The following is a 19,653-nucleotide window of genomic DNA, read 5'->3' as shown; positions in this document are numbered from 1 at the left end:
CATCATATTTTTTTCTCTGTGTACATAGTTCTCAGATGCTTTGTAAAAAGTGTGTGACTTATAATTAGTATTAATTATTCTGGAGGTTGTGTATATAAATTTCAGCTACAATTATATACATTGTTCATATAATGTGAATAAGAGCAGAGATTAATTTTAAATATGGTATAATTTTTTGAATAAAGACACTATTCTATTTTTAAATAATATAATATTCACATCATGACACAAATATTTTTATTTTTCAGTGAAAGGCTTTGATAAAATTCAAGGAGAAAAGTTTTAGAGGAGTTTTAAAAATTTTAATTTAATTAATTGGTTATTAATATGGTGCTAGTGAATTTGTTTTATCTGATATTAATAATATTCTATCAAGGGCCTTTTTATTACCATATTTATGATTTTAATTTCTGTATTTAATTTGATTGCATAGAAGTATTATGTTTTTTTGTCCTTTAATAATGTATTTTATGTTCTTTGATAATGAATTCTTTAACGTAATTTTTTGTTTTATTACTTTTTTATTTTGCAGGATCTACATCAAAATGCATTATTTGGTGTCAACAGCTAAAACCCAGTAAAAGAAAAATATTTCATGTTCTTGTACAAGTATTTGTTCTCCTTTTCCTTTTTGCAACATTATTTGGCATCCTAAGGCAAGATGCTTTGCCAGGAAGTGAAATATTTGCTTTGCTTATATTAGTTATCTTTGCTCATATTGGTGGCAAAATTATTGGTTTTATAAAATTGCCTCCACTTTTAGGTAAGTTTCATATAAAAGTCTCGATACTATGAGCTAATAAAATTCTTTCTTTTTTTTGTTGTTACATGCAGTAAAGATTGCAACTATTTTATGACAGATACATTAAAGTGAAAATAAAATAATATTTTATTATGTTATTATAAAATTATTTTATTTCCATATAAAATTAAATAGAAATATGAGAAAATATAGATCGATTCCTTAAAGTGCTATCACATATCAATCTATTTCAGACAAACAACCATTTGAAACAGTTTTTCTGCTGACTTGATCATTGTGAGTAAGGTGTATTTTTTCATCCCTTTCTCAAAATGCTGCAGACTGTACATTTTCATCCAAGCAGCATCAAAATAAAGAATTTAAATAGAAGTTCTTTGTATCTGTAATGGAGAACCAGTTTTTCCTTTATGTGATATCCCCAGTGTGATCCATGGTGATTGGCTGTTGTGTGACTAAGCAGAAAAATTGCACTAAACAGTTGTTTTTCTGAGACGTTTTTAATGTGAAATACAACCCTTAGTATAAGGTAGATGGTCATATATAATGAATTAAAAATGTTCACAAAATGAATACAAGGTACAATTCTATTATCGGGACCATACGAAATTGTAGCCAAAATACGTATACAAAAGCACCAAATCTAGCTAATGTCCATTTAGTTGCAAAATTAGTATAAATTTAGATTTCTCTATATGCATGTGAATATAGACTAAGTATAAATTTAGATAGTTCTAGATTTTTAAGCCACTATTGAAATGCTGGTTTAATTTCTTAATGTTTTGATAATGCTGTTAATGTAACAATTTGGAAATTGGTTAAGGATAAAATTTTTGCTATAGATTTTTTTCAAAGAAAAGGCATCGTTCGTGATAGAAAATTATGCTTGGACGAACCAGTAGATAAAATTGTTTTTATCTATAACTCAAAAGCGTAATGGGGCTGCAGAAAAGAATCCTGTAATGAGAAGAAAGGATTAAGAAAGCAAAATTAGTTTTAAAGGATCAAAAAATCCCCTCCTTTACAGCCATGTAGTCCATCAGTTTTTGGTATCAGGAGATAACATCTATTGAATTTTGTGAACTCGAACTGAAGTTAAACCACCTTGAAATTGTTACACGTGTGAGGTGTGTGCCACAGCTTTAATTTAGGTAGATTTGACAATATTATTGAAATGAAGAAAAGCCTTTTCATTCAGCAAAAGAAAAATTTTGGGCATTCTTCCATTGCAATGGCCCACTAGCGGCTGAGCAGTGAAGCTGCTGGACACTGGTAGTTCAGTTCAAGGTTTGATTCCTGCAAACGGGCTAACTACATGGGCATTTTATTGCTTTTCCCCATGTGTAATGTGTATACGAGCCAGTTTCCCTTAGAAAGTCCTCCATGAAGGCATCCTTTCCCTTAGGCAGATAGCTCTCGAGGCCTTGCCGTAATTAAATAACCTAACCTAAAAAATACAATAATAAATTGTTTATTATTGTAAAGTAATATTAAATTCTTTACTTTAAATTTACATTTATAACATTTAAGCTTAGGGGTTACTGATAATAAGTATAATAAATTGTTTATATTTAAAATTACCATGATACAGTGAGCGAATTCTACCAATTATTAAAACGATAAACAATGTCGTAGTCTTTAATACTTGTACAGCTTCAATATTTTCAAATATTTTTATTAAAGCATTTATAGAAATAAATTCATATTGTGTATCTTTTAAATTTAAATTCATATTGTGGAACATTTCAATTTTATCATTTTTACAAAATACCTTCTTGCTACATAACGACGTAATTCCCGACATACCAATAATTAGACAATTTTCATTATTTTCTAAAAATTTTAAACTTTACATTAATAAAAAAAGAATACTTTTTATTGCATATGAACATCATTACACAGCTTTCATATCAGTTTCTGAAATTCCTAAATTACGCCATATTCTCTGTAGGCATACTAGAATTCTATGCATTAATAAATAAAAAAAATCTTCAGAATGAAAGAAATCATTGAATGAAAGAAAATAATATAAGAAAATAAATACTACAAACCTGGAACACTGAGCAATGCTTCACATATGCACGCACACACATATTATTAATTAATTCATATTATCAAGTGCAATTACGGTACCAAACACTGCATATTAAAATATGAGGTAAACGTTACTTAAAGGGTCAACGTTTACGATTTTGCTACGGTTGAGTAGATCGTCGGACTGTCGTTATTTATCATAAGTCGGAAAGCATTATCAACATATCAAAACTGAACACTTAAAAATACAATTTAAATAACAAAAAAGGTGTCTCAAATATGATTTACATTTAACACAATAATACTAATTTAAAATACACAAACGATATGTTAAACATTGCACATAAATAAAGTTACATTACTGCTCGGCATCACACACAACCTCGTTTTCCCTCGTTTCACAACGATCAGTATTCGCTAAAAATCAGGGAATTGGTTTTGCCCATGTACACATCAATCTATTTTCACTTAAAAAACACATCACAGAATTGCACAAACTTGGCATCGTGCACAACCTTGGATTTGCGCACCACATTGGTTTTGCCCATGTGCACATCGGTCTATTTTCACTTAAAAAAATCACAGACTTGCACAAACTTGTCATTGCGCACCACATTGGTTTTGCCTATGTACACATCGATCTATTTTCACTTAAAAAAACATCACAGAATTACACAAACTCAGCATAGAGCATGACCTCGGCATTGCGCACCACATTGGTTTTGCCCATGTACACATCGATCTATTTTCACTTAAAAAAAATCACAGAATTGCACAAACTCGGCATGGTGCATGACCTCGGCATTGCACTCCACATTAGCTTTGCCCATGTACACATCGATCTATTTTTCACTTAGAAAACATCAGAGAATTGCACAAACTTGGTATTGTGCACCACATTGGCTTTGCCCATGTGCACATCAATCTATTTTTACTTAAAAAAAATCAGACATTGAACAAACTCTGCATTGCTCATGTACTCAAATCTGCTTTCAACTTAAAAAAATCAGAGAATTGCAGAAACTCACGCGTAACCAACTCCATTGATTTGAGTTGTCCAGTTTACTCTTCGCAAACCAGGAGTTCTTTCGAACAGACCTTGAAATTCGATGCTTACTTTCGCCTCCAGTAACTACACATCCATTCAAAACCGTCTATACGGTTCTTTCGCTCTACTAGTTTTATATCTGTTTCACAAATTGGGCACTTATACGATATTCCAATCAAACTTTTCCCCATACACCACTCAATAACGCTCTTTTTACCTCTTTGCTCCAACTGATAAAAAAATCCAGATTCAGATACTTATCCATTCTGCAGTAAGCACCGAATCAGACACAAAAATAATAAAAACGTTCTTTAAGAATTCTTTTCTGTATTTTCAGAAGTTACAGTTATAATTTTTAACTCATGCATTCAATATTTTCAATCATTTGGTAATGATTGTTTTCGGTCGTTTGGTGTCTTAATAATACATTTATGAGAGAGAATTCGTTGCGTTAAATGCTAACACTACCATACAACACACAAAAGTCGATTTATAATTAAAAAAAATCTTGCCCAGAACATTATAAACCTAACATTTCAACTCAGTTAAAATATAATTTAAGTTTTTGTTAAATACGAAGCTATAGCATACTTATAACTTGTTTTTAAGAAGAGGCGTAACCAATATTACGTCATAAAAAAGTGTGTCCAAGCATAAGAGAAGTAAACACAGCATTGACTGATGCAGTCTATTTTGCAATTTAGCCGAAAATTGCAACCAGAAAGCTATTTGATGTGTATTTGTGATATTTATAATGATGAGGAATTTGATTTAAATCATATCAAAGATGGAGTATATCGAGATGAAATACTACATTTAGAAAGAATTATATGTCGAATAAAATAAAAACATCTGCCTTGAAGATAAGGACAGTGCTGACAGATCAACTTCCAGTTCATTGCACGTAGCGACGTCCCCCCCTTCCTGCAGAGCAGCGTGAAATTGATAAACAGATTTCGGAATGGTTAGAGAAACAAAGGATATGCCTTTATCCATTTTTTGCTGCAATTCCACTTTTTGTTTGATGGACATAGAAACATGCTTTTGCTTTGTAGATCCTTTGACAGCTCCAGAATCGGAAATTCTTTTTGACATAATCGAAAGTTCAAGCTTACTTTTATAAAATTGCTCTAACTGTCTTCAAAAAATAAAAAGCCAGATCCAATTCGAAGATTAAGGAACAACGCAATCTGCAACATTAACTGAAATAGATAATTAGATAATTTTAGCTTAGCTTATACCGTCCGTTATACATTAAATGCGCATGCGTAAACGCATATGCACATGCGCAGAAAGTTTGTAGCTTTGAGGACTGGATTATAGATCATTCCGGATTATGGATGTCCGGATTAAAGACTTTTGACTGTAATATAATTTTCCTTTTACTATATAATTATGACTATTACTTTATATGGTTTTGTATTCCTCTAGCTTAATCAATCATGTTTTACCTCTGTGGTTATATATTTCTATAACTAGAACATAGTGTTGAAAATTTGCTTTACATGCACTTTTGATTTGTTTGATTGGTTTTGATTTGGGAAGGTGGAATTCATTCTCATAAACAAAAAACCAACATTTTTTCTGCAAATTCTATCAAAACAAAGTTTATCTTTTCACATCATTCTCAGAAGCAGATAGGATGCAAATACTTTACATGCATGTAGAAGAGGTAATAACGAGCTTGGGATATTAATTGATGTTATGTCTGGGAGAAGAAGGAAAGTAATTTTTATATTTCATATGAATTCTTCATATATTGTAATTTTAATTAGTCAGGTTTTATTATTACAATTTATGTGCTTATATATATATGTATAAAACATCTTTCAGGAATGTTGATTGTTGGCTTTCTTTTCCGAAATGTGACATTTATTCCTTACTATAAAGATATTTCGATAAAATGGGCTTCAGTATTAAGGTATTTTATTTTGTGTTTAACGTTTGCTTATTATGTAACTTTAAATTTTGCCTTTGTAGTAATCTCTTTTGTCTATTTAAAGTTTTCATCTATAAAGTTATAATAGTTTCAATTTTTCTTTTAACTAATTGTTGTCACCTAAGTATTGACTTTTCTTCTTTTTTTCAGAGGTTCTGCTCTAGTAGTTATTTTGTTGAAAGCTGGATTAGGACTTGATGCTGTAAAGTTAAGAAAATTAAAGTTAGTTGTCTTTCAGCTTTCTTTTGCTCCATGTTTAGTAGAGACAGCAATAACAGGAATATCTTCTCATTACTTGCTTCAGCTACCATGGCCATGGGCAATAATGTTAGGGTAAGATAATCTATGCCAGTGGTCCTATATTCAAATTGCATGCAGGGCGAATGCACTACCTGAAAGCAGCTGATGCCCCCCCCCCCCAATTTTTTTTTCTTCCAAAGTGAAAAGTTTTTTTTAAATCAACAAAACAATTTCTTAAACTAAATTAAAAATTTTTTTTCTTCCAAAGTGAAAAGTTTTTTTTTTAAATCAACAAAACAATTTCTTAAACTAAATTTTAAATTTATTTTCCTAAGTATTTATTAAAATATACACAAGAAGTAATAATAATGATGTAAATAAGAAAATTTCAGTTTATATTTATTTTCTTTCTGAAATCAAATTTCTGAAATCGAATCGAGGTTGATGGCATTTCAAGAAATTTCTGATATTTATGCTTTGTAATTCAAACATGTATAACTATTAAATTTTCAGACTGACATTTATTTTAAATAACTGTAACGTGTTGAATAAAGTACTAAATAATTTATTTAACTAGACATAAAGAAATTACGAATGTTGCATGTATGAGACAAAATTTGAAAATAAATAAGATAACCTATTCTCTTTATTTTTTCATTAAATTTTTCTTTGATTCATACAGAAAAAATACATATATTTGTCTGTAAACAATTATAAACTCCATTATTTCTTACTACAATCATCATGTTTCAGTTTTGATAATGCTTGTAACTTTGGGGAAAAATCACTAGAAAGCATCTTCTTCACAAATCATACATGCTTATCGGTCAGTCTAGTTGTTTTATTAGACTTCATAATTTTTAAATGTGGAAAAATGCTGTTCACATATAAATGTGCTACCGAACAAAGCAATTATTCTTATTGTGAAAATATGCAAGGGAGGGTAATTATCTTTTCACAAATACAAATAAAAGCTAATCAAATTTGTATTGTCAAATCTTTAAATAAGCTTTATATTGCAGTGTTGGTTAATTAGATCTATTTGTAGATTTTCTGTGGCATTACTCACATTTGTTTTCAACGGTAACAGAAATAATATAAAATTTGACTTCAAATTATTAAAATCATAAACCTTTTTCCAAATTCTGGTCATAATAGCTAATGTCATAACAATGCAAATTAAAATATTGGAAATGTATTTGCAGGCCATTTAAAATTGTTTGGGGGCCACATGCGACCCACAGTCTGCCAGATTGAGACCACTGACCTTATGCTATTTACATTTTTCTTTTCTTACAGTAAATTTTCTTAGTGTTTTACTATTTAAAAATGTAGCTGCTTAATTATGTAAATTTTAAGCAATTTGTGTAAAAATGACATGCAGAAAGTATTACATGGTAAATATGACAAATTCTATTTTTAGGTCATTCTGTCTTAAATTCTATTTTTAGGTCATTCTGTCTTGTGTTATATAAACCGTAATTTTAAAATAGTTTTTATTTTTGGCTTTTTAGCAGTTTTATTGTTTGTATTGAATCTTACTGTAATGAATATTAACTAGATTTCACTAACTAGCTTTTTATTATTAGGTTATGTTTTTAAGCTTGACTGTGCTGTATTGAAGTTTCAACAAATTAATAAGCTTATTTTTAAAAGCACTAAAACTGTTAAATAGCTTACTCATTTATGAAGTGTTTTCGCCAACATTCCTCAGTCATTCATAAACTTAAAAGCCCATTAATAAAATATATTGCATTTTTCTGATACATTTAAATATATATTATACACTCACATGCACCATGTCCACAAAGTCCTTACCTTTATTTTCACAATTGTTGGCTGTAAACACATATTTTCAATCACAAAAGTGTTTTAATAAATGCAAAGATTTTTGTATTTCTAAATTAAGAAAGTTAATTTTATATAAAATATGAACTCTAACTAAACAGTTTTATGCTCCTTTAATCCATATAAATGTATTTAAGAAACTTTTGTAGCTGTTATAAAAAATAAGACAGAAAAAATTTGACTTTGGCATGACAAAAATTAACTGAAATATTTAATTTCAAAATTTGCAATATTTAACATGTTTTTGAATTTGCATTGAGAGGCTGAATAATAAAAAAGTAAAAATATTTTGAGGTTGATTTTTTTTTTGTCCTATTAAATACCATTCAGTGATAACCTTTTGGGATTTATTAATGGCTTTATTTATAATTTTGTTACATTTGGTATGCCAAAAGAATTTTTACATTAGTAATTTATAAGTTTTTCAAGTCTAGAAATACATTATTAATATTTTCATGAAATTTTGTTATTTTAGAATCATAATCTTTTGATTCTTAAAAATTCATTTTATGGACATGTTTTATATCTCTCTATATGTTTATATATGTATCAATCATTGATACTACATAGTTATGACTAAATATATACTTTATGATTATGATTTTAATGATTTATGATTTTAATGATATAACAAGTTGACAAAACTTAATTGGAATACCCATAATTTTCAAAGAATATGTCATTTTTGTATAGTATTTTATGAATAGGAAATTTAAAAGAAAAACATATTTATATACAACTGGCCTATTTTTCACTTCATTTTGTAAAATCCCTATATTTCTTTGAGAATACTAATGTTCTGGGAAACAATGTATGAAGGAAAATATTAATGATGTTTAGAAATTTTATATAAAAAGTCTATAAACCATGAATATTATTTCAAGATTTTCTGAAGGATAAAATTATTGAGAAATAGTGATCTAAGCATTGTAATTATTTTGATTAGCTTTGCTTTACTTCTATTTGAATTTTTATGTCATTAAAAGTGTCAAAATGCGGGAAATTCTGCAGTTTTGAGTGATTCTGAGTCTAGCAATTTTCAGTCTGATTTAAGCAGTATTAATAAATTAATGAATTAAAATTTAATGCTTCATTTACATTGCATTTCTTAATAAGAATATTTTCTTAAATTATTTCACCTTTGAAGTAGAGACTTCAAGTTTATTCTCATTTTGTCTGCTTATTGAACTTATTTTCAATTTCTTTATGAGAGCATCTTTTATTTCCATCTGATTTTAGAAATACTTTGATGATTAATTTTTGTATTCAAAATAAAAACTTTCAAAACAACTGTAATTGTTATTTAATTAAGCTTACTTATTAAATTTTATTGAGCTTACTTATTAAAGCTTTTAAATTAATTTTCAGATTCATTATATCTGCTGTTTCTCCTGCAGTTGTAGTACCCAGTTTATTGACTCTACAGGAGAAAAAACTGGGTACTAATAAAGGAATTCCAACTTTAGTTATTGCTGCTGCTTCTATGGATGACATTATTGCTATAACTGGTTTCACTGTAATGCTCAGTATATCAGTATCTAAAGGTATATTTTTTTTGTGCTTTTTGTTTAGTGCATTTATTCTGTGCTTGAAGTTTCAGTATATAATTTTTGTGCTTCAGCTTTTTACTTTATGTTACATGAGTATTTGCAAAGGTTTCTAAACTGCATAAAGTTCTTGTCTTGTATTATTATTTGATTATGTAAGCTGACTTCATTATTTTGAACGGATTTTTTTTTCATTATTATGCATTTTGTTATTTAGACTTTTTGTATTATATTTCAGTTATTCACTTTTATGTTCTTTGTTGTAAAATTTTATTTTAGCAGATTTTTGTGTATGTTTTATGTACTTAGAGACGTTTTAAGTTTTATTACAAAAAAAAAAAAAAAAAAAAAAAAAAAAAATAAATTACAACACAGGGCAAACCAAGGGCGGACAAAGCTTGAACATGTGTATTTCAGAAATATTAAAATGTGAATTCAAGAAAATAACACTATTATACACTTTTTCTTATGAAGTATTTGCACTTTTAGAATCTTAAAATGGCAATATGACTGTAAAGTTTTCTGCCATGAACTTGGGGTTTAATTTTCATGACAATCAGGATTATATTTTGCTTTGTTTATTTATATGTAACAGAAACTAGTCTATATAAAAATTATAATGAATAAATTTCCTTATGAACAAGAAAAGCAGCATTTGCATTTAATTAAACTTCTTTTCAATGTAATTTTCTAAACGGTTATTTGAAATTTTAAATAGTAGCAGTTTCAGAAATGTACCAGTGGCATTTATTTTGTGAACATAACAGTTACATATTATTATTTCCAGTTATTTATTTTCTTCTAGGATTTGCATAATTAAATATATGTGTACAGTACTTTTTTTGTTAAAGGGGCCACTTAATTGGCAAAAATGGCAAACTTAATCACCTAATCTATAATGGGCAAATTTCAGATTTTTACATAGGCCAATGTAGTAGTCTCTTTAACAAGAAAATATCAATCTTAAACATAATATACAAAAGCACTATTTTATTATAAACTATAAAATGCTAAAGGCTAGTTAACTTTTTAGACTACACAGCTAATGAACAAAAAAGAAACATAACCATGTCAAGCAGTTGATTGTTCAGATTGCCAGTTCTTAATTAGAAATAGCAGAGCCAATAATTTTTTACTTTCTTGTACGAAGTAAAGGAAGTTTTGTAATCACAAAAAATTCCAGGTACCATATTTCAATGAAAATATCCATTTTGACCACTGTCGAATGCAATTTAACGATGTTTTTGTGTGACATATGTACATAAGAACAATATAAAGGATTCTTTTTCCCCAAAAGAATTGTAAAATTGATTTAAAATGGATTCAAAAGAGAATTTTTTCATGGCATCTGTATGTACATGTTATATCACGTAACTCAAAAACGAGTAGCCTCAGAATGTTGAAATTTTGTATATAGGACTGCTATAGCATGTAGTTGTGTACCTCTTTTTTTTGGTGGCAACTGTCCACACCAAAAGTATATATATACATATATACCCATTCTGTTGCTTGGCTCCATGAACTCAGTTTTTTTTTATTCTTATATGTTGGTAAATTGTGCATTTTTTGCTTTAAAAATGATTAAATTATGTTGTTGTTGTCTTCTGGTTAAGGTGTTTATGCCTTTAGTTAACCTGCATGGTATGGTTGTAGAATTATCAACAATTTAAAAGTTGTTTAAGTTCATCTAAGCCTAATTTTCCTTACCATAGCAGCAATATTTGTTTACCTTTGAAACTTAACATAATATTGGATTTGTTGCCAATCTAGAGAAACTAAGCTTTGCAACAACAGCAAAATTATGTTTTCTTTTATTATTGTGAATTAAATCATGCTTAATCCATTCTGGAATTATCATTTATGTTATTAGATTATCTCGTATATTGACTCAGTGTCCACAACAAATTAGTCAGTTTCTATGCCTTTAATGTCTTTTTGCAGAGTGAGACCAAAAGTAAACTTTCAGTTTTGTGCACCAAAAAATCTGTCATTAAATGCGCATGCGTAACATTAAATGCGCATGCGTAAAGCATACCAAAAAAAAAAAAAGTTTGTGGCTTTGAGGTACGGATTATAGATCATTCCAGATAATGAACGTCCGGATTACAGACTTTGTACTAGACTTTGTATTTGGTGTTTTATGTTTTTCTATAGATTTCATTTTTAATAGAGATATTTTTAGTTTTTATATATTTTTGCCTTTTTGTGAAGTGAGAATTGAATTAATTGAATGGGAAATATAACTGTAATGAAATAAGTTAAAATGAAATGCAGGAAAAAATGCATATAATTTAATATCCCATACAAGGAAGTTATGTGCTGTACACATCAGATTTTTTAATTATGATTTTTATATTTGTGGTATTCTACTTTTATACAGCAGTTTTTAGTTTAGTTTTCGCTTAGCGTAATTTATCGAAATGGCTTTTATAATGATGAACATTATTTAATTTTTATTCTTCAGTAAAAACTGAATTATCTGGCATTTATTTAAATGGAAAGCTCTAGTAACCAGAATATTTTCGAATTTTCATATCTTTTTTTTTTTTAGCATATGATTAAGCAAATTTGTAACTCTGCTGTAAGGCACTAATAGGACTACAATCCGAATCCACGAAAAACTGTCACAAAACAGTGCAGTTTAGTGCCAATAATGTTAAATTTTTGTAAAAAAAAAATGATGTTAATTGATATTTATCTATTTTTCAATAACATTTTGAAAAACTGATTAAAATTTAGGACTTGTCTTTATTGAAACAGCATGCAGCAGAGTATTTTCAAAATTGTGGGATCCTGATACCAAAAACAGTGTGACGTATGTGAAAATGGATGAACTCTGGCTGTGCAATATGAAAAATTATATCAAGTGATTTAATTTTTTTATATGTTGTGTCTCTAACTCATATATATTGATTATCTAATTAAATAAAGAGCAATTCGTTCCTTCAAATTTCTGCTGGAATGACTGGCACAAGTTTGGCAAGATCTCGGCTATTTTATAAAATCAACGGAATTTTGTAATTGAATATGATGTTTTACTTCATTTATGTCTGAAATACCACTTTTGATTCAAAATTGTCTTTCTGGCTTTTATAATATGAACTGCATTTTCTACATTTTTTTTTTTTTTTTAATTATCCAAAATTTTAGCATATCTAGAATTTGGCATTTCCTCAGCTTACTGGGTAGTTGAACTTTTACTGTAGTGTGAAACAAATTAACTTGTGTTAAAAAAATGTTGCATGGAGATTATAATGCAATATTTTCAGCTTCTGAAATCCTATATAAATTCAGATAATTTAGTCATTTTAAGTATGAATGGTAAGAATAATTTGGAAATAATGAGAGTATATTCTAGAAGTGATATATTTTTCTCATATCAGACATAGCTGAAATGAGTACAGGTACTTAATCCTGCATAATATTTTAAAGATGGAAATATCTAACCTGCTGCACCTCAGTGCCTCTTTTTTTTTTTTTTTTTTTTTTTTTTTTTTTTGGCTAGTGATATCTGTGATCAGTTTTGCCATGCAGATATGTTCAGAAATGCCACAAATGTATTCTTGTGAATAATATAAATGAAAGGAGAGATAAAGGACACTGTAAATATATAATTTTTTTACATATATTTTTATTTAAATCTTATAAAACTGATTTAGCTTTATTTGAAGTCCCTTTCTTAAATTTAATTTATTTCATTCTGAAAGGTGGACAAATCAAAGATGATAAAAATGTACTGCCTTTGATTCCTTGTCTTGTAATTTCTCTTAAGGATCTATAATCAAACCCTTAACAGATAGCAATTTTTGACTGTGCTATTTACTTAAGTTCTGTGGATTATAAATTTGAAAAGCAATTATTTAATATTTCATTTTTAGTTGGAGAATTTCACAAAAGCAGTATTTCATTTTTAAGAAGTATTTCTTTTACTTTTGTAATTGTGTTCAAAGTAATAATTAATTCTTTATTTCCAATTCCCCCCAATTTTTTTTAATCAAGGAATCTTTATAAGGTAGTGAAAGTAACAATAGCCTAATTGCAAACAAAATTAGCCTGATGATTCTTATAGTAGCAATGAAAGGCCTCAGCTTGTTTATTCACATCTTTATATTTGAAACTGATAATGTTAGCAAGTACCAACTTGTCAAATTCATTAATGGTGTATTGGTGGCTAGTTTAATGTTGCAAAAGGGTTAACTTTATTTTTGAATTATATGTAAAGAATTTTCAAAATGCTAAATCTTACATGCTTTTGTATTTGCATGGATACATACTGAAATGAGATTTTAAGTTCAGATTATTGAATGAATATAGATATTGTCCATAGAAATGTATTTTGTGACGCTAATCTAACTGATTAATAACTTTGTGCAGTACATATTTTTTACAGTGTCATGTAATCATACAGTTTGAAGGAGTGACAGTTTATTATGTATGACAGTTAATTAACTGATATGACATTTACTATGTATATGTATCTGGAGTGCAAAGTTTTTGCCTTTTTTTATCAAAAATTCTATTCATCATGTATTAAGGAATCCATCATCATTCATCTTCTGTCATCATTTGTTATCCATTCTTTACTTATTGTAAAAGAATAGATTATGTCTTAAAGTATCATCCATTGCTAGCCACTACATTTTCCCATCTTTCTGGCAGCATACATATACCACGTCAGTAGAACACTTCCTACAAATCAACCCAATTTTTGGTATCATCATACGATGTGAAGCGCTGTTTAAATAGGCCATGCATCATAATTCGAAACAAGTAATAATCAAAAGGAGCAATATCTGGTGAATACAGCAGGAGGAGCAAACTTCTCACTTGAGAGCTTCTGAGTAGGTTTTGCCTGGTGCCACAACATGTGGATGGGCGTTATCATGAAGGAGAATAATTTTGTCATTCTGGAGTAGTAGTGGGTGCATTTTTCTCTGAGTGCTCATCTCATTGGTAGACAATCACAGAAATGGTTTTGTTCAGTTTGAACAACTCATAACACATGATACCAAGTCGATGCCACCACGTACACAAATTTTTTTCATTTATATACAGCTTGGCTGTTAATGTTGAAGCATGATCAGGTAGTCCCTTGATTTCATCTTCTTTGCAGTAATGTAGTGAACCCATTTTTGATCACCAGTGACTGTATGATGCAAAGAACAAAACCCTTTAATTTATGCCTGGCAAGCAGCATTTCATGTGTAAAACATCAGCATTCAATGTTTCTTGGCTTCATTTCATATGGAACTCAAATTCCTTGTTTTGAATCATTCCCAATGATTTTAAATGATGTGAAATTGCTTGTTGAGTCACTTCTAATGTAAGCTCTACTTGCATTTGGCATGAATCTTCATCCAATTCTGCGTCTTTCTACACTTTCATTCTGTTCTTTGTCTTCGACATCAAATTCACCTGTCTTGCACTTTTTGAAGCCACTCACAACTTATGTCACTTAAGGCAGCCTTACCATATCCTCCTACAAGCAACTGATGCACCTGAGCTGCAGATTTCTTCAAATTAAAGAAGTAAATCAAAAGTTTCCCCAAATGACACTCATTTGGCTCAAAACTCGACATTTTCATATGAAAAAAATATATTATGCTGATACAAAATCACTAATATTTCAAGATTGTGTTGTTAGCAGATATCCAGGCTTACAACATGACATTTTACATCAGCAATTTTAACCATAACTTACTGGTGGCCCCATTTGTTTTTTCAAACAGCAGAGACTTCTTTGTACTCCCAATATCAAAAAAATTTAAATACCTAGAAAAATCATCTGATAATCTTAGAATTTAACATACATATTTGTTAAAATTTGCATTTTATTGATTATGAAAAACTGAATTAAAAAAATTATTCTAGCATACATGACTGTAATATTGAAAAATTTGGATTGTCAGAGCTGTAATATTTCAGTTTTATATACTGCATACGTTCTAGTTTTCATTCTGTACTTTTGGGCTAAAAAATGAATATGTTATTATTGCACATAGCCAACAGATATCCTGAATGAAAACTATTAGCAATATACTAAAAATTATTCTTTCAGAAAGAGCAGTATTTGTCTTAATATCATTAAAATATGCATTTTTAAATATTTGTATTTAGTTTATAATTTTCATAAATTCACTTATTATTTAAAAATTTTTATATTGCAAATATGTTTTATGTAGTCTTAAAAATCTTTTTTGGGAAAAAGTAAATAAAATGAAAGTTTGAAAAGTATGGATAATACATGTTTTAAAACTAAAATATGTATAACAAGATGCATTTTATTGTTATATTTCCATGTCTTACTTTTAATCCTTTTTTAAAGATGAATGGATCTGGTCATTTGTAAAAGGACCTCTTGAACCAGTTGTAGGACTTCTCTATGGTATACTTGTAGGTGTTTCATTTTGGTATGTGCCAAATTCTGAAAGCTCAAAGGTAAGTATTTGTGTATTTAACTATACATTTTCTTTTTTATAGTGCTTACATAGTCTGTGCTTTACTGTATTTTATTTGAAACCAATACAGTAGAATCTTATTTATTATCTGACATAAATGAGTGGACAGAACTTCATATGAGCGAATATGTCAGTTAACCCTTTGCGGCATGGTGGGTCAATATATGTCCCACCTAATTAATATTTACTTTCTCAGTTAGCAATTTCCGTTAGAAATTTTCTAATCTTTTAAAAACAATCTATTTTAGTTATTATTTTTCTCAGTAGATGTTACTACTATACCAGGGCTTAAGTTTATAAGCAAAAAATATTCAAAATAGGATCACAAGAGTGATATCCATGTATCTCGCATTTTTCAATATTTTAAAAATTTTGGTATACAATTTATGATATGTATGATTCTTTTTAATATTCAAAGGTATTTTATTTTCAAAAATCTTAATTGGATTCAATATTTTATAACATTAATTTTGCAGTTGAAATAAGTGGGTTAAAATTTGTCCCACCACACACATGAATTTCCACTCAATAGATGGCAGCACTCACAATTATTTTTTCTTTTCTTTTTTGCATCTACTTTTTTCTTGATTGCGCGAGCTTTTACATCCGTTGTATGCTCTGATGTGCTAAAATGTCTAGAAAAAAATTAACAACTCAGGAAGCTTTGGATCTTTTTGCTGAATTGCCATCCGATTGCGACTCAAATGCTTCAGATTTCAGTTCTGATTCAGATGAAATTGAAATCCAGGAGAGAATAACTGAGGTTGAAGTTATTGCTGAAGAAGAAAGGGAAGTAGTTATAATTTGTTTCGCTTTTTAAAGACACAGACCCATCTAAGCACGTGGCACTGTAAATATGGATTGGAAGTATCTACCCAAAAATTTAAAAGACAAATTTATGTCAAGAGAATATATAGACTTTTCATTTAGCGATGATTCAATTTATTGCATAAAATGGAAGGATAAAAGATCCGTTCCTATCCTGTCTTGCTTGGAAAAGGCAACTGAAATGAAAGAAATTAATAGAAAAGAACGAGATGGAAAGACAAAAAAAAGTACTGTGCCCAAACAGCATTATTTCATACAATAAGAATATGGGATATGTCGACTGATTGATCAACTGAAAGGACTATATGAAATAGACCGCAAAAGCAAGAAATGGTGGCACATGATTTTTTTTTTACTTTTTAGATGCGAGTATAGTAAACACATTTATTCAAGTTTGTTCGCGAACCTGATCATGATGTAAAAACAATGAAAGATTTTCTTCTGTCAGTTACAGAAGGTCTAATGGCACTTGCAGGCAAGAAAGAGCTGAAAAGAAAATTGAAATCCACAGTTCAAATAAAAACTAAAAATCCGTTCGTACAACCAGAAAAGAGACTAAAAAATGTAAGTAAAACGCCAAAGAGAACGAGCAGGAGAAGATGTGCATATTGCAACATATCAAAAGAAGAACGACGAACATTTTGGATGTGTGAAACATGTGAAGTGCCTCTATGCTTACAAAAGAATGAAACAACATGTTTTTCAACGTTTCATGAAAAATGACTTTTTTTCAATTTTAATCATATATAAATGTTTTTGAATCAAGTGCCAATTTTAATATTTTATTTAGTATCATATGTACGAGTATCAAATTTTAATCTTAAAATAATATTCAAGAAAATATTTTCTTTTGTTCCTAAAATTTAAAAATATTAAATATATACTATATGCAAAATGTGCATATGCAAAATTTTACAAGTCATGCATATATGCAATAAGTACAAAATGCATTTTAGTGTGTTTATTATGAATATTTTAGAATGCACGCTTTATTTTCTTTATTCATTCCACATATAATTTTTTTTCCCTGCTATACACCAATATGCTATAAGACATGTGCTAGTTGCATGGTGGGACAAACGGTATCCCACCTTCCACCGTAAAAAATAAAAGCGCAGAATTTTTTTCAAGCCTTAAAGGCACTTAAGTAAGTCCATCTGACTTATTCTCAGGCATTTTTTTAAAGATTAAAATATATTTTAAATATGCGTGTCGCAAAGGGTTAAGAGGGAGGCATTAAGAAAAGGAAATCTATTAAATGTCAAACTATGTTACGATTTTACACATTACAAGAGTAATATTCATGTTTTACAACAAAACCAGAAAAACTGATTTTCAATCACACTATTGTCTGAATTTAAATATGCTACATATAGTATATCAAAAGTTCAGTCCTGTGGTAACTGAAATTTTTTATGATAATCTGCTTTCTTGATGAGAGCTGTTTCTTTGCTGCAAGTCTTGCTATCTTTACAGCATCATATGTTGATTCTTATAGCTTTTTCTTGTTGCTTAATATATTTAATTGCATTTTCTGCAGACTTAACTGCAGACCATAGATATATGAAATTCTTTGAGCCTCAACATTTAGCGCTTATCTTGATCTTCAGTTTCATTTTCATCACAATTGACAACGACAATTTCTTCATAAGTTATTTTATGTTGATTGTCATTCTTCATTCAACTTTAGATTTCTTCCAAAGATGCATCATCTCATCCAAGGATACATTGCACTAGGGGTAGAATGCTTTCTTCATTTTCATCTGTGATTTCCATTTTCATACTTTCATAATTGTCTAGCATCTTCTACCATGATTTAGCAGTTTTTGTAGTCTCTATGTCAACTCAGACCCCAGCGATTCAATAAGCAACATCTTTTACATTGATGCATTTCAGTTTGTCAATCATGTCTTGTCCTTCTTCAGTATCTTGTATCAGTGTGGACAACAGCTACCTGAGGTAGTTCCTTTTTATCAATTCCAAAATATCCTGACGGTTCGGGCAGAAGCTTTGCCGTAACATCACCATCTTAAAGATCTTCTGCATTAAAGTGCATTGGGGCATTATTTAGCAACAAAATAGCTTGGCAAATTATTTTCATTTAAGAACTTTTCTATTGAAGGAAAGAATGAGTTCCTTAAAGGACTAGGAACATTTCATTGGTCATCTAAGCACTTTTCTAATTAGGGCATTTTTCAAGAAGAGCATTTTTTAAAACTGTTTTAAAGGAGCTAAGTTCTTGGGACTTTCCAACCATTGCAAGGTCCCATTTTGAGGTTTGCAGTAGCATGACTACATGCTAAAATTGTGAGTCTTTCTTTACTATGTTTATAACCAGGGGCTGCTGCTTAAATTCTGGCTGCAAAACTCTTACTTGGTAACATTTTGTAATCAAGGCCTGACTCATCACAGTTAATTATCAGATCATCTATTAGGCTTTCAGTTTCAATTAATTCATGAAATGTTTTCATGAATGCTTTCATTTCTACAAAATGCTTTAATTTCTTTCTTCAGTAATAATTTTTCATCACAGACACTTAACTGACGGATACTGTATGAACTGACAATTTGAAGTCTGGGTTCCTTCTCTGAAATCATTATGGAAATGCAATGCCTTTTGCTGTGAAATAGACCCTGAATAGGCACACATTTACACTTGTATTATGTAAATGAAACATATAAAGCTTCATTCACTTTTTTGTAGTCACATTATTTCATAGTTTTTCTTTTTTTTAATCACAATCGTAACTCTTGATGCACACCATTTTTCTGTTTTTATTCATTTCCAGTTTCCTCCTGTTATCCATTTAATACCAAAATCATTAGCTGCCTTCTACATTGTGTTTCCCTTGATTATCTGAAATTTTTCATTGATACAACTTTCTTTATTTTTATCACCATTCTTTCATCACCACCATTCAGGAAACCATCACCATTGACCAATGTGACAT

At 29.2% G+C, this 19,653-nt stretch overlaps 1 protein-coding gene across 5 annotated transcripts in view; it reads left to right on the top strand.

Moving 5' to 3' along the window:
• Positions 1-19,653, top strand: part of LOC118199455 (sodium/hydrogen exchanger 9B1-like) — a 163,316-nt gene that overhangs the window by 16,188 nt on the left and 127,475 nt on the right. For all 5 annotated transcript variants that reach the window (XR_015040745.1, XR_015040746.1, XM_085815365.1 and 2 more), the window contains exons 3-7: positions 533-763; positions 5,676-5,763; positions 5,932-6,114; positions 9,238-9,413; positions 15,742-15,854. Coding sequence is in view for 3 of the 5 variants with exons in the window: in XM_085815365.1 (XP_085671491.1) it covers positions 533-763; positions 5,676-5,763; positions 5,932-6,114; positions 9,238-9,413; positions 15,742-15,854 (791 nt within the window). In the remaining 2 variants the exon portion in view is untranslated. The remainder of the gene's footprint in view (positions 1-532; positions 764-5,675; positions 5,764-5,931; positions 6,115-9,237; positions 9,414-15,741; positions 15,855-19,653) is intronic.

Source organism: Stegodyphus dumicola, chromosome 4 (genome assembly GCF_044657685.1).
Source record: "Stegodyphus dumicola isolate Sdum_Otavi_A_Nest chromosome 4, ASM4465768v1".
In the NCBI taxonomy this organism is placed as follows: domain Eukaryota; kingdom Metazoa; phylum Arthropoda; class Arachnida; order Araneae; family Eresidae; genus Stegodyphus; species Stegodyphus dumicola.
This window is presented reverse-complemented; position numbering and strand designations above follow the sequence as displayed.